This window comes from Ylistrum balloti, unplaced genomic scaffold (assembly GCF_031769215.1).
Source record: "Ylistrum balloti isolate Yb309-2 unplaced genomic scaffold, AGI_CSIRO_Ybal_v1 Utg371552, whole genome shotgun sequence".
NCBI classification, from domain to species: domain Eukaryota; kingdom Metazoa; phylum Mollusca; class Bivalvia; order Pectinida; family Pectinidae; genus Ylistrum; species Ylistrum balloti.
In genome coordinates, this window is record NW_026782798.1 from 755,759 (window position 1) to 770,586 (window position 14,828).

Below are 14,828 nucleotides of genomic sequence, written 5' to 3' on the forward strand. Positions count from 1 at the left end.
GTGTGTGTCAGATTGTAATAAGGTGATGTGACGTCATTATTTGCATATTCATAAGGTCACGTGACTACTGAGTAACTACGGCCCTCGATCGACCCCCAGCAAACACACATCCCCGCCATTGAAGAGCGGCCATATTGAAGGAGAAATCAACATGGCGTCCGTCATAGGTTCTGAAGTGGAAATACAGGAGGTGGAAGTTGAATCCATCCCTGTGGAGATGCCAATAGAGACAGTTGAGACAACAGATGAGACAGTGGAAGTACAACCCATGATAGCTCTCCAACCGCTTCCAGACGCTCAAGAAGAGATTATTCTTCAAACTAGAGAGGAAGTTGTAGGTGATCCCAACCTCGTGTATGTTGGTGATGTTGATCACATACCAGTCCCTGCACCTGAAATAGAAATATCCACAGAGGAAACACCAACGTTTAGGAGAGGAAAAGGAGGGAAGAGAAAAGGGGCTAAAGGTCGCGGTCTTATCCCTGCTGGTCTAGGCGCAGAACTAAACTTTGATGTTCCAACGTCAACTAAAAAATGGGAACAAAAGCAAGTTCAGATAAAGACTCTGGAAGGAGAGTTTTCTGTGACAATGTGGGCTTCTGGTTAGTTTTACTTGTTTTTAAATGGATAAATGTTCAAACAGGAATATTATTGGTTAATTCTGTGGTGTCTAAAGGTAAGTATATGGCAATAACTTGGGCAAAAGTTGAGGCTTGATCGAGTCGACATAATTTTCTTCTATAAAAAGGTCACTACATACATATGACGTCAGTCAGTCGTCGTGGCACGTTTCACAAGTGATAATTATTCAGTATGTAACTTTAGATGAGCCGTGTTGTTACTTTGCATGCTCTGAACACTAATTTTCTGGGTTTGTTTTGGTTTTGATGTCGGCCATCATGAAACTCATGGGCGCCGCCATATTATAAGAATATGGCGGTGATTTAGCAATGGCGGCCGGCCGCCATTTTTCTGCATTACTTGAAGAAAAAACCTTGCTTCTGTCTCACATTTTAATGTTATGTACATATAAATATATTGTATAACACCGCAAGGAATTCTTTCTTGTCACTGTATGGAGATACTGTCTGAGAAATTCATATTTGATACAGACGGACTGTTTTCATTTCATGTTTTTGAATGACCTTGTTGGGCATGTATTACAACATGGCTTCCCTGTCGGCCAACTTTGCTTTGTTTAGCAGGCGAGTGACGTAGTTGGTCGACCTTGGTGGTTTATTGGCAGGTCGCCGCGATAGCTAAGATCGAATTTGCAAGTGTATTACGCATGGTTTTGCACACATACAAAGTTTGTGCTTCTAGATTTTATATTCCCGTATGAAAAATAAAGAGAAATGAACGCCAGAGCTATGTTTGTCGAAACCCAAACATCCAGCGTGGAGAATTCGGTCTCCGCTTAGGTTGATGTGTGTAATTTATAAGGCATATGTCTTGTGCGTAAAATGTATGCACAAACAAAATATCACGGACTTGCGAATATGTAAAGGGCTCTAATTGAATTAAATTGATGATATTTTGGACTTTTTCCATTTATACAGGCAGTCATACAATATCACTTTATGTAGACTCCTTCACATGACATTCAAGTCCTTTTTTTCTTTTTATTACTTTTTTTTTCTATATCTAAGATAATCTTGCCATAAAATTTGCAGCTCATAACAAACCAGTTTTGCCAGTACCTGTTTTTAAGTGAAAACTTCTTTTAAAATATTTACCATCCTCTGAAACTAAAAATATTTTTAATTTTCTGAGATTTACAGGTGTATGTGTCTTTCTAAATTTGGACTTATTAGTTTTAATTTCTTAGTGATTCATTCATTGATTCATTAGAGCATATGTTCATATGATTGGGGATAGGACACTTTTTAACCACAAGTTTGTCCTCTTTTCGACAATTCTAGATAATTCTATTGTATAATATGCTAGCAGTCTCTCTGTTTATGTATATAAATATATAAGAAAATAAGATAAAACTATTACATGGATCATGGTACAAATATTAATTTTTGAGATCCAGGTCTAAGCTAAAAACAAAGTAAGAATGCAGAAAATCAATCTCTTGAGAAATAGATTTACTCGCATATTTTTTGTATGATCTGGTTGTTCATTTAGGAAGGAAACCTGAGTACATGGAGGAGTAGGGGACCCACAGATCCACAAGGTTTTGGAAGTTATGCCCAAACCTTTTCATATCCAAAATAATTTAAACCTAGTCACCTAGGTGATAGATGAATGTGTTGTCACTGCATCACAAAGCCACCCAATATTGGATTCTATTTGATTTGACCAACACTTACTAGTATGTTGCAACAGTTTTTATGCAGAAAACATCACTATGGACTAATCACCTTACTGTATTGGCCTGATAAAGAACCATATTGGATTTTTTTGTTTATTTATTCTTTTATAAAATGAAACATTTTAAATGAAAATTGTAAAAGTCTTGTAAAAATAATTTAAATTGTTCAAATTAATAGAATATAGTGACCCTGAAATTAAGTTATCTTTACAAACATTATTTTTAGCCCACCGTCTGTCAAATTGCCCTAGTATGCGCTCCTCTGTCCAAAAACAGTTTTTGTTATCGCTATTTCTTGAGAAGAACTGAATGTCTCTTTCTCAAATATCATGTACACTTCCCTTGGTCTCTAATTGTGCCAATCAAACATTTTTGGGACTGATCAGAAAAGCAGAATGAGCGACAAGTGGCCATTATGGATTTTGACTTTGAAAGTTTGTTATCACCATTTCTTGAGAAGTACACGAGGATCTCTCAAAAATCATGTGAAGGTTTCCTTTTGTCCCCAGTTGTGCCAATTTGATTTTGGAACTTACCAGAAAAACAAATTGGCCTACATGTGGCAATCTTCGATTTTCACTTTGAAAGTTTTTTGTTAACACTATTTCTGGAGAATTAATGCATAATTTCAAGTGAGGTGCCCTTTGGTCCCTGGTTGCTCCATTTGCTTTTGGGTCTGATCAGAAAAGCAAAATGGCTGAAAGACGCCCATCATGGATTTTGACTAAGAAAGTGTGTTATTGTTAATTCTTGGGGACTACAGCATTTCTCAAATTTCATGTGTATGTTTCCCTTGGTCCCTAGTTTTGCCTGTTTGATTTTTGTACTGTTCAGAAAAACAAAATGGCCAACAGGCGGTCATCTTGGATTTTGATTTTGAAAGTTTGTTATTGGATGTTCTTGAGAAATACTACATAGATACTTATCTAATTTCATGTGTAGATTCTTCTAGGAACTTTTACCGTATTGAAATCATATTACAATAAACTTCCAGAGTCAACATGCAAATTCTCGAGGTGAGATGACCTTATTGCAGGATGATAAAACAGCATTTTTAACCGAATGCCAATTGATGGGCTTATTTTCAGAAAAATCTAGTAGCACCTGAAATTTTATATGTAGAAAGTTAGGATTAAATGTCTACTTGGCGTATTGATTGCTGGCCGTAATTGATAAATTGTAAAACATCTGAGTTCATTGTTTTGTTATTTCATTTTCGTTATGCTTTCCATGCTGTAGAGAACTACAGAATAATTAAACAACCTCTTCAACTACAAAATAAGAAGGAGGGAATATAATAATGATGTGAACACAATTGTTGGCATACTACTAAATATCTTAAATCTTAATGAAGTTAATTGTATGAACAAAAAGCTTGACAAAATCGACTGGTTTTCATAGATGGCTTTAAACAAAATGGCTTTCCAAGGTCAGATTCAAGTCAGGTTCTAGGTATCTATACCATTACAGTACCTGGGGGACAGAATTTTGGTGTGAATCACAAGTACAGATTTGTTAATGTTTCTCCATCATAGAAACATGTTTACATGGTACTTAGGATTTTAGCATGTATGTTTCAAACAATGATATACATCAGTGATCAGTAACTTTGTTTTTTACAGGTGGTGATGATAAAACAAAGCTGGAAGAAGATTCTGTTTCTGAAACAGATGCTGACTTCACAGAATACATGACAGGCAAAAAGCTTCCCCCAGGTGGTATACCAGGTCTGGATCTAAGTGATCCCAAACAGCTGGCAGAATTTGCCAGGTAATGCTGTTAGCAATTTACTGGCAATCTCAGTGCTTAAATGAATATGTTTTCTAGTAAATTTTTTAACTGAGATGCTATTCCTGTGATACTTGCTAAAGTTTTTGAGTACCCAGTATGTTTCCAAATAAGAAAAAAAAATTGAAATTATGTTCTGGGCTTGCCTGAAAAAAAAACTCTTTCATTATCATTATCATTTTCCCCATCTTTGTTAATTCTATATTTCTAGATAAATATCATTTAATGCTGTAAAGCATATTTCATAGGTTTATTGAAAAAAAACTGATATTTTCCTTAATCAGAAATGAGTGTTTGATAGAAATCAGATAAGTCCTTGATTTGTTTGCCATATTAATATTAAAGTGTACTGGCAATTCAGTTTTAACCCTAAAAGATACTCTAGTATATGCTTAAGATTGTCTAACCTCATCTTGCTCATCTAAGAATTACTTATTGATATTTAACAGATAATTTTTGACATCTTTATCATTGGTTTTATGATTTTTGCTTTTATTGAAATAGTTTCATTTTATCATTTGCAGTCTACAACCTAAAGACATGCAGCTGTTACAACACTCGAGGTAAGCAGATTGGATATCGATAAATTACGAGAGAAGAAAATCACACTCATAATCTAAACATTGTTTATATTCAGACAGTTTTCCTGTATCAAAAAATGTAGTAGGTTTTAAAAGCTGAATTTTAATATTGAATCATGACAACTCTACCAATTGTCATTATATTGCCTACAATTCTATTTTCTTTTCAGAATAAAGACAAGAAAAGCTGTGGATGATGTACCAAGAACTGTACCATGCCCACATAAGGTTTGTCTCTATGTAATTTGGTAGAATAAACAATGATGAAAACAAATTGCATTTGATATCAAAGATTCTTTTCAAGATGCCTTAGTTCTTACTGAAATGTTAGTGCAAAAAAGACTAATCAGAAAATTTTGCATTTGTAAATACTGTTTATAGTGCAATATTGAAGCCCTTACATAAGCTGAGTTTGTTTCACTTTGAAAGCAATTTATTACCAGTAAAGTTCATTTCTTGTTTCCAGGGCTGTAATAAAATGTTTCGGGACAATTCAGCAATGCGAAAACACCTACATACCCATGGTCCTAGAGTTCATGTTTGTGCTGAATGTGGAAAGGCATTTGTAGAAAGCTCAAAATTAAAACGGCATCAGTTGGTCCATACAGGGGAAAAGCCTTTTCAGGTAAGACAGCAAATAATTTCAAATAAAATTGCATCTGCTTTGCTTTTTATTTTTTTTTTTTTGAAGATTATGCAGTATTCACATGTTTGATCCATGTGTAATTTCAAAAAAAAAAATTCTTAACTCACACTACATGTTATAAAATGTAGTTTTGATACAGTATTCCCCCATTATACTGTCACTTTGTGTCCAGTTTGCATTTTGGTGGTATGTCAGGGTTTCAATAGGAATGCTGATGATACAACTCCAGTAGTAAAATGCACTTCTGTACAAAGGGAAAAAAATAATGACTACAATAACTTGGATAAATCAAGTATAATATCATTTTGAGATTCTAATTATTGTCATTCATTTTAAATTGTCAATTACATAAATACAATTAAAAGATTTTTAGAAAAGTTTTATACTTGCTTTCCAGCAGGATGCAAGGCATAGACATATACATTACATTGTAAAGTAATCTGTTCTGATCAGGACCAATCAGTAGTAAGGTTATCTTCCTGAAAAACTATATCCAAATTTGGAATGTGTGTAGTTGCTTCTAGCAGTTATCCCCCATTGTCTGTGTATGTTTAATCACTAAGCAGATTGAGATGACATACGACATGTTTTTCATCATGGCAAAATGAAAAACAAATTGGTAAAGGTTTTCTTGTAAGATACCATTTATTTTGAGACATGAACAATAGAAAGCTTTGTCGATGCCAGCATGGATAGTTTTACCAGTGTTGTTTACTTTAGGAGAAGCAGACAGATCTTAAGGCATGGTGAGATCAAATCATTTCTCTGAAAGAATAGCTATCACCGGCATTCAATGTTAATTTTTTGAAAGTTTTTGAAAGAATTTGTAAAATGATCAACTATTTTCTGTTGATGGCTAAATCCAATGATCACCTGTAACATGGTTGAAGTTCAGAAAAATTCTGAGATTTCTTCAGCAACAACATGCCATATCAAATTTAAAAACAACCACAAAACAAATTGTATGTTGGAGTTTGTATAGTCAGGGAAACCTATGTTACTTTCACAGTTGAATTCTACATGGTGATTTATTTAGCTTACTTGAGTAATACAATCTTTAAATATTATTGTTACTTCTACTCATCCATGTTTGCATAATGAATCTTTTTATTTTTCAGTGTACGTTTGAAGGCTGTGGAAAGAGATTTTCTTTGGATTTCAATTTAAGAACACATGTCCGTATCCACACTGGCGACCGACCCTATGTGTGTCCATTCGATGGCTGCAACAAGAAATTCGCACAATCCACAAACTTAAAGTCTCACATCTTGACACATGCAAAAGCAAAGTATGTACATGCTGTGTAATTTTTTTTGTTTGTTAAATAATCAGTTTTATTGTAAGCTTCTGAATTACATTATTCTTGACTGTTGCATGAGTCCAAAAGTTGAACATTTCATTGAATCCTACTAAAATATAAAAATCAATGATATGTGCTGTATTTTTGAAATTTTAATTATTTCAGGAATCAGACATACCAGTTGCCAACCACACAGTAAGTACCAGTACTTTTAAAGGGTTTAGTTTCACATTGGACAAAATCTAGACTTGATTTGATCCCAATAGCTGTCAAAATTGTCACATTTGAACCTAGAGAATATTGTAATTGTGATATTGTATATTTCAGTAAGTTTATGTCTTAATCATAACAGAAGTATAATGGAAAAAAAACAACCTTGTGGCTTTGTAGTTGAAATTAAATAACATGGAAATTTTTTGTGATTTTGATAGTAGTCTTGATGTCTATCCAGGCAATATATGTTGTTGTTTTTTTCCCTACAGAGAAACAATGCTTATCGGATACACATTTGAGGAACAATGAACTGTGACATGTATTACAGAATTTTGGAAATGTATGTGTTCTCGTGTTCTACAAATGACATGATTTTATCTTTGCATGTGAAGTGTTGAAATTTAGGGTATAAATTTTGCTGGTAGAAACAATGTTATTGGTCACAAGGTGTATTTGATGCATTAACTCTATATGGTTTCATTCTCTCAGTATTTTATACAATGTAATATCAGATAAATCACGTTATCTCTGAAGACAGCAAGGGTACACAAAAAATTCACTTTAATTCCGATGTTAAGAAATTCAAGATATTATGAAATGATGTCCATTTGAATTACAAGAAAACATTGGTAGTTTTGTTTGTAATATGATTTGTATTTCAAAATGTCATCTAAAGCAGTTTTGCTTTCTTTTACAGCAATTCTGGACCCTGTGGAATGTTAAAGGAAAGTGTCTTTCGTGAACATATTAACAGGTTTGATTTGACTGGATCTGTTTTACATGGACTTGGGGAAGATATATGTACTTGGTGAAGACTGGTTGGAACAAACATGTCCTGTCACTTTGTCTGAGGTCTTAGAGAGTGAAAAGATCATTTTCCTCTTTCCAACTATTCTAATGGATTTCCACATCCTAGACCTTCGTCATTGCCACAAATCCTGCAATATTTATAGTTGGACCTATCGTTGCAGAAAAAAACAGTTTTCAGAAAAGAAAGGAATTGACAATTATTTATAAAATAAGAAGAAACAAACTTTCTATGAAAACTGAAATATACTTGTATATATCTCTGAATGTAATTTCATTTGCATCAAAGATTTATGAGTCAATTTTGTCATATTTTCAAGTTGCTGATTCAGAAGGATTGTAACATCATTGGAGAGAGAGTGTATGAGTGAGAAAGGGATGTGTGATAGTGTCATTTGTGCACAACATTGAGTACAGATTTTAAAAAGTGCATTACTGGTAATGTTGTGAACATAGGGATCTTGAATAGTGCGAAAGATAGCAAATTTTATTTATTTTCAAGAAAACCTTGCTTTCCGTTTTAGCAAATAATTATTTCATGAGAACAAGTCTATGATTGTGATATTTTTATTGGAATTTCGTTATTTTGTGTAATAGGATATGCAACGAATTATAAAATGCAAGATGTGTACGCCTGTTCCAATATTTTACCATACTGTATGTCCTAGTGCTTAAAATCAACTGTTAAAATACTTACAACACTTGTACAGTGTGTTATTACCCGAAACGTTAATTGACAAAAAGCATTCAGTTCTATTTTAATTTCAGTTTTGAATTACTTTTATAACAAAACATTGAAAACATTGACTGCATAAAGCAAGTTGATCTTTTAAGCATTTAAAATCAAAATTATGTGTACAAAATTTTTTCTTGCACTGATATTTTTCCCCATTTTTCAGAATTCATCATATGAATATATTGTTGAATTTTCTTACAGCTTCAAGATCTTTTTGTTTTATTTTCCTGAATACATAAAACAGAGACCGACACAGTTGTGCCAGACATTAACTAAAGCTGGTATAATACCTTTCATTCTCAAATTTCATTATTTTGAAAAGCTATGTGTTAATTTATTGATATTCAAACACCACATCAATTAAGAATTCCAGGAGTAGGTATGACAATAATCCTTTGCTATTGTTAAAATATGAAAGTGGGATGGAAAATATTGTTCTATATCTGAATCTGCCAAATTTATGCATGCAACAAACTCTTTGTAAAAAAATTTCTTAAGAGTGAAAAACAATAATAAAGAAACTGAAAGTAATTTAATACTGTAGTTTTTTTTCCAGACAAATTACAGTGTACATCGATAATCAAATGTGAAATAGACAATGAATTGGGGAAGATGTTTTGCGTGTTGGAAGAACTGAAATTTTTTTCTTTGCATTTATATTAATATCAATTCGATACAAGATAAAGTAGATACAGATGGTTAAACATTGGATTCTTGAACCTTTCCCCTTGAAGAGCCATAAAGGAATCTTGTCATACCTAATTGTACTTGGTTTGACCCCTTTTCAGCTTTGTCTGACTCTTACATAAATACTTTGTCATCGTAAGGCATAACTTTGCCTTATATTGTAAGTCTGTAAATAAAAACTTACATACAATCATACTGATTTTGGTTTGATTTTCGTGCTAGGTATAAGTCCGTGGTTTGACATTTTGTCTGCTCTTGGACCCAAAACATGCTATCCTGATTTGGCTTATAAGCTTCATTTCTCTGCCAGTACAAGGACTAGGTTAGCCTTGCTGCAATTTTTAAGTATAAATTTTTAGGGGTTTTTGCACCAAATTGTTAACGTGTTATCTCAATGGAAACACATTTGATAGAGCTCTATCCATCAGACAGGCTTCTCCAGGAAACTGAAACTTTAAAACTATTTAACCTGATGTAAACAAAACTTTATATACATATTGGGTTTGTGACTTACCTGTAGGAAGAAATACTAAATTCATCGCTTGCAAGCTTTTTCAGCCTATAACTTGAAAACACATCTAAGGAAAGACAGATAATCTACGTCAACATATTAATTTAACTACAAGGGATATATATGATTGGATATTCATACTAACATTATTTGTGGATGTCAGTTTGCTGCTCCTTGTTTGCTTTTTACAGGGGAGGTGGGGGGCGCAGACATGTAACAGAAATTTGATTTTCAATATTATGGCAAATTTAATGTACCAGTAAGATTGAGCCGAATTTTAAGGAAGGACTCCCAGGATCCATTGATATAGCTAAGACATGTACATTACATATACCAAGACAAGCCTAAGAATGACGGCCAACTTTAGTTAATCCAAGTCCGTCCTATATAACAAAATTTCATTTCTTAGCATACAATGGTAATGTTTAGTGAAATTTTCATCCCATGGTTACAGTCACAGCACGAGTCAAAAGTCAGAAAACCATGGTTTTTGTCATTAATTCTGCATTAAGATATAGAGTAAAACACTTCATTTATAAGGCTTTTTGTGATACAATGTATAAACACAATGATCACAACTTCACTCAATTGTCCTTTTTAACAAAACACAAGTACAAGATGACGAGACTTACATTCTTCTATCTGATGAAGTTTCTAGAACATAGTAATTTGCTGTCAACTTGAATTGGGTCAGTTCTAAACTGATACCAAACTTTGTATAGATTTTAACTGATGTCAAACACTGTCTATCTGGCTGCATCCATGCGTTTGTCAGTTGAAATCATACGACAATTATAACCTTTGATGACCACACCTTCCCTTGACAGAAAACATAGAAATGGAAAAACTAAGCACAACTGTATCGTTATACTCTCACCACCTACAACAAAGTTAGTGGTGGAGGTATACTGGAATCCATTTGTCTCCTGTCTGTCTATCCCTCCATAGAAAATATTGTACTACCAACTCCTAAAATACTGAACAAAATGCTTTTATGAAACTACATAGGAATGTTACGGACAATATGTAGATATACAAGTGATATTTTAGCAAAAGTTTCAGTTGCCATGGTAAACAGGTCACTATATACAGGTTTTGATGTCATAGTCCATAGGTCATCAGAATTTGGATCAATTTTGATAAAACTAGTAGAAATGGTAGAAGTTATCAAAGCCTATAATTTGACACATGAAGTGTTTCCAACTATAATACTAAAATATAATGCAGGCTGTTGATTGGTCAAAATGTAGGTATTATCTAATTATTAAAAAAAAGATTGATAAATGTTTAAAAGAATGGTCATTATAATGGTGCCATTTTCTAAAATATTCTGTATTTATTGCTTGTCATGGTAACCAAATAAGACATGAATAGAGGGAACATGTCAAGACTTCTTCCAAACTTGGGTCCAATTTCAATGAAACTATTCAGAAATATTATGGCCATATATAGACGTAAATGCAAGTTTTGTTTGTATTGTTTTTTGTATTTTTTTTTTTTTTTTTTTGTCAAAAGCTTGATTGCCTTGTTAACCGGGTCACTGTATGTATTTGTGTAATTGTCAATATATTTTAAATTATATGGTAATGAGACATGGGGTTTGACAAAGGACAAGAGGTGACAGGGACATTTGATATGCTTAATCTAAGTTATATGATGCTAACAATGGGCCAGCCAGTTGGTCAATGCCACTGGTTCCTTTGAACATAATTGGTAAGATCAATCATAGAAATGCAAGTTACATAAGCGATTTGGACAAAATGATGGGAACCTTCCTTGATAATGCCCCATCAATAGATTGTTACTTTTTTATACTTCTACATTCCTTGGAGTATCGCTCTTTTTTAATTTCTTGATTCCATATCTCTATGTACAGGCACCGTTATCAACCAATCATAGCGAGCGCCTGTCAATTACTGTCTCCCTCTACCTAACAACCAGTGTGACCATCATGCCATACCTAAAAACCAGAGTGGTCACCCTGTCTTCCATTTTATAACATGAAATTGATGATGTACTTAATCATTTTAGTGATATCACTTACTAAATGAAATAAAATGTAAAACGGCACCAGATAGCAGTCCAGCTAGTCAAAATGTCACTTTGTATTAATTCTTTATGCTATCACACAACTTCCCTGACATCACTGCAGTAGCACCTATTCCAGTGTTAACTTTCCAGATGGTAGTAGCTAGGAAAAAATGGCGGCCTCAGGATACAATATGTTCACTGTAGAGAAAAATGTACATCGCTTGGACATTTTGGTTCTTATCTATAATTCAAGTATAAAGTGTTACCGAGATAATGAGAAATGTTTGACTGGTTTTGCTCAACGCCGACTGTCAGATTAATGTATGTAAGCACGCGAACTTGCTCATGCATATATATATATATCTGTTGTATATTGGTCAATACCTCTATAAGTTTAAAGCAACTCCATTACACATAAACGAGTTATCACACAAACTCTCCGTGGTACAATTCAGTCTTTCAATCAAAACTTATCTTCAATCACAAAATAGATTTGTTTTTCTGCAGCGAAACTCGATCATCTACGTTTCGCGAAATAACAATGTTCTTCGTTCTGAACGTCCATGTGAAGCAGGTAAATACCTCTTTATTTAAGAAAAAAATATCAGTCCCGTTCTCGATGTGCACTGGGAAAAAACTATTTGTCAAATGTTGTACGAGAAAATATTGATTTTAACATTGATTTGCCTTCCTACTCTTCGTAATTAAATGTAAAGTTTTTCCTTGAGAGCTCCGGAATTTATTTTGTGGCGCACAAAATCTTTTTGGATAAGTTTGAAATAGAACAATCGTTGTTTTTAGAAACGCGAAAAATCGCCTCAAGGCTTCAGGTTTGTAATACACGTTGTTATAAGTTGTACCGTTTTGTGTAATCACCACGATGTCTATCCCTATTTAAGCGTGCATGCTTTAATTACATCAGCAGAAACGTTTACCTTTTTATTCCATTTAAGTGATATCGTTTTAGATTATGCGATATCATCAAATCATTGTAGACATATTGCTTAATCGTTTAGCAATATCACTAAAATAGAATGAAAATTCAAACGACTTCCCTGGACTCCAGTCATAATGTTCTTTGTGCGTCTTTTGATGATGAGAATCGAATCGCCCTGCCACACAAACAATAAAGGGGTCTTTTTCCCTTTCATATGAATACCAAATTACCCAAACAAAGATGATAGCATTTTCTCAAAAATATGGCATCCGTTCCACAATCGTCCTTCGATCTATTAGATTTATCAATGTTTAACTTCATTCTGTGTCATCCTACCGATACTAGCACGCCAGCTCATAGGTAAATCTACTTTTAGTCCAGTATTAAAAGTCAACTATGCCAGGTAAAATCAGAAACGTATAATAGAGGGATTTGAGATTGCTTTTCTACTTTTCCTGTTTGTTTCGGATGCTAGAAAATGCATGTTTGTATCTATTTTGATATCTGTTTATTATGGTTGTCTCGATCCATGCTAATTATAACGTAGAAACTGAAATACTGTGCTTAAATGGAGTTAATTAGCCTTGCTGTGTTTATCTCACATTTCTCTGCGAAAGTTCCTAACTAATCTATTAAAAAAACAGTATTGTACAAATCTCAATTTTCAAATCGATCGCGCTAACTAACTTTTGTGACAAACACTTACCGTTAACTTTCGATGTTAAAAAAAAATAAACGCTTGTTTGAGCTATTCGCAACTGAAATATCGCCCTTTATTAAAGAAAGCAATTTGTTAATCCTTGGCACTAACATCTCAGTAATTTTCTGTTTGACCGATGTAACGTTTATGATTCGGCATTTTAATTCATTCGTATTATTTGTATTACGAAGAGGAGGTTCCCTTTTCACTGACCAATAAATTGGTTCTGGTCAGGCCGGTCAGTGCAAAGACAGCACATATTTCGAAGTGAATGGGGTACAGGTTTACAAACACAAAAGCTAACACTCTATGTTTGATCATGTTTGATTGAGAAGAATGAAACAATAACGAAATTTGGAAATTGGCCATTTATGTCATTTTTGATAGGACGGAGGGGGGGGGGATGCTGTCGAGGTATGATTGCCATGGGGCGTATAGCAATTATTATCTATGTCCAGGATAAATGTTAACTTAATGATGATGAACCAAGTGGTTAATAGGGCATTTTGAGGTGGCGTAGACAAACGCCTGAAATGAGCTGTGCACAGATTAAGGCAATATTGTGAGGAAAAAACACTTCATAAAAGGGCGGGACAGAGACACACGTTCATGGGAAGGGATAAATCATTTTAAATCTTACTCAGGTTACTCATTATCTCACTACATACTTACATACGTGTACGTACAAATGTGTGTGTACTGAAATGTATTTCCATTAAAGTATCTGGAGCATTCTGAACCCAGACAAAATGATATCAAAAATGAATGTCTCTGTTATAATCATGGCTGCATCGTACACTTCTCGTTAAATGTTCAACGTCAACATAGCAGATACGTTGTACATTTCTTCAATAATGCTTGAATGATCCGTCATTATTGTTTTATCTACTATAAGCAACGTCAACATAGCAGATACGTTGTACATTTCTTCAATAATGCTTGAATGATCCGTCATTATTGTTTTATCTACTATAAGCGAATCAGTCAGTATACAATCACACCAATGTTTATGAATGCCAGTCGTAAACTGTACATTTACGAACGAAATGTATAAAGATATAAGCTTATACAACAACAAAAATAAATGAATGAAGAAAAAAAATATGTGAAAGGGAAAAAATAATAACCAATGATTTGAAAAAAAACTTCAGTGATTGTTGATATTCACATACGGTGAACTATATTGTGGTTATAACTTTGCTGCTACGTGGAGATGTCGTTTATACATTATTTTTCATTTCGTTAATTACGTATGAAATCCTTTATTTCGAATTGATGAAATGTACTTTGACCAGAAAACAATTTAACTATTTACTATATATAAACAGCAGTCCGTCTTAATGACTCATCGATACGCGTACTTTGAGGTGGTGTTTACTCGTACAGCGATAGGATTAAAAGTTACATGAACTGAAATTATGTGCCATTTTCACATAGAAACGAAACAACTAATTTTAACTTCAAGTTTGTCAAAGTCATATCAATGCTTTGGAAAGTTACTATTCTTGATAGTCAGAGGCATACAGTTGGAGATTTATACAAAATAAAGTTTTTATTTCACAGTGAAGTTG

General features: G+C 33.6%; 1 protein-coding gene across 1 annotated transcript; it reads left to right on the forward strand.

The window, feature by feature from the left end:
- Window positions 1-141: 141 nt before the first annotated feature.
- On the forward strand, window positions 142-9,271 carry LOC132562930 (transcriptional repressor protein YY1-like). The gene is made up of 9 exons (XM_060227704.1): window positions 142-602; window positions 3,943-4,090; window positions 4,633-4,671; window positions 4,860-4,917; window positions 5,156-5,314; window positions 6,454-6,623; window positions 6,801-6,830; window positions 7,118-7,188; window positions 7,546-9,271. Exons 1-8 carry the CDS (start codon window positions 152-154, stop codon window positions 7,155-7,157), a joined length of 1,095 nt encoding a protein of 364 aa, XP_060083687.1. The 5' UTR covers window positions 142-151; the 3' UTR covers window positions 7,158-7,188; window positions 7,546-9,271.
- The last annotated feature ends 5,557 nt before the right edge of the window (window positions 9,272-14,828 follow it).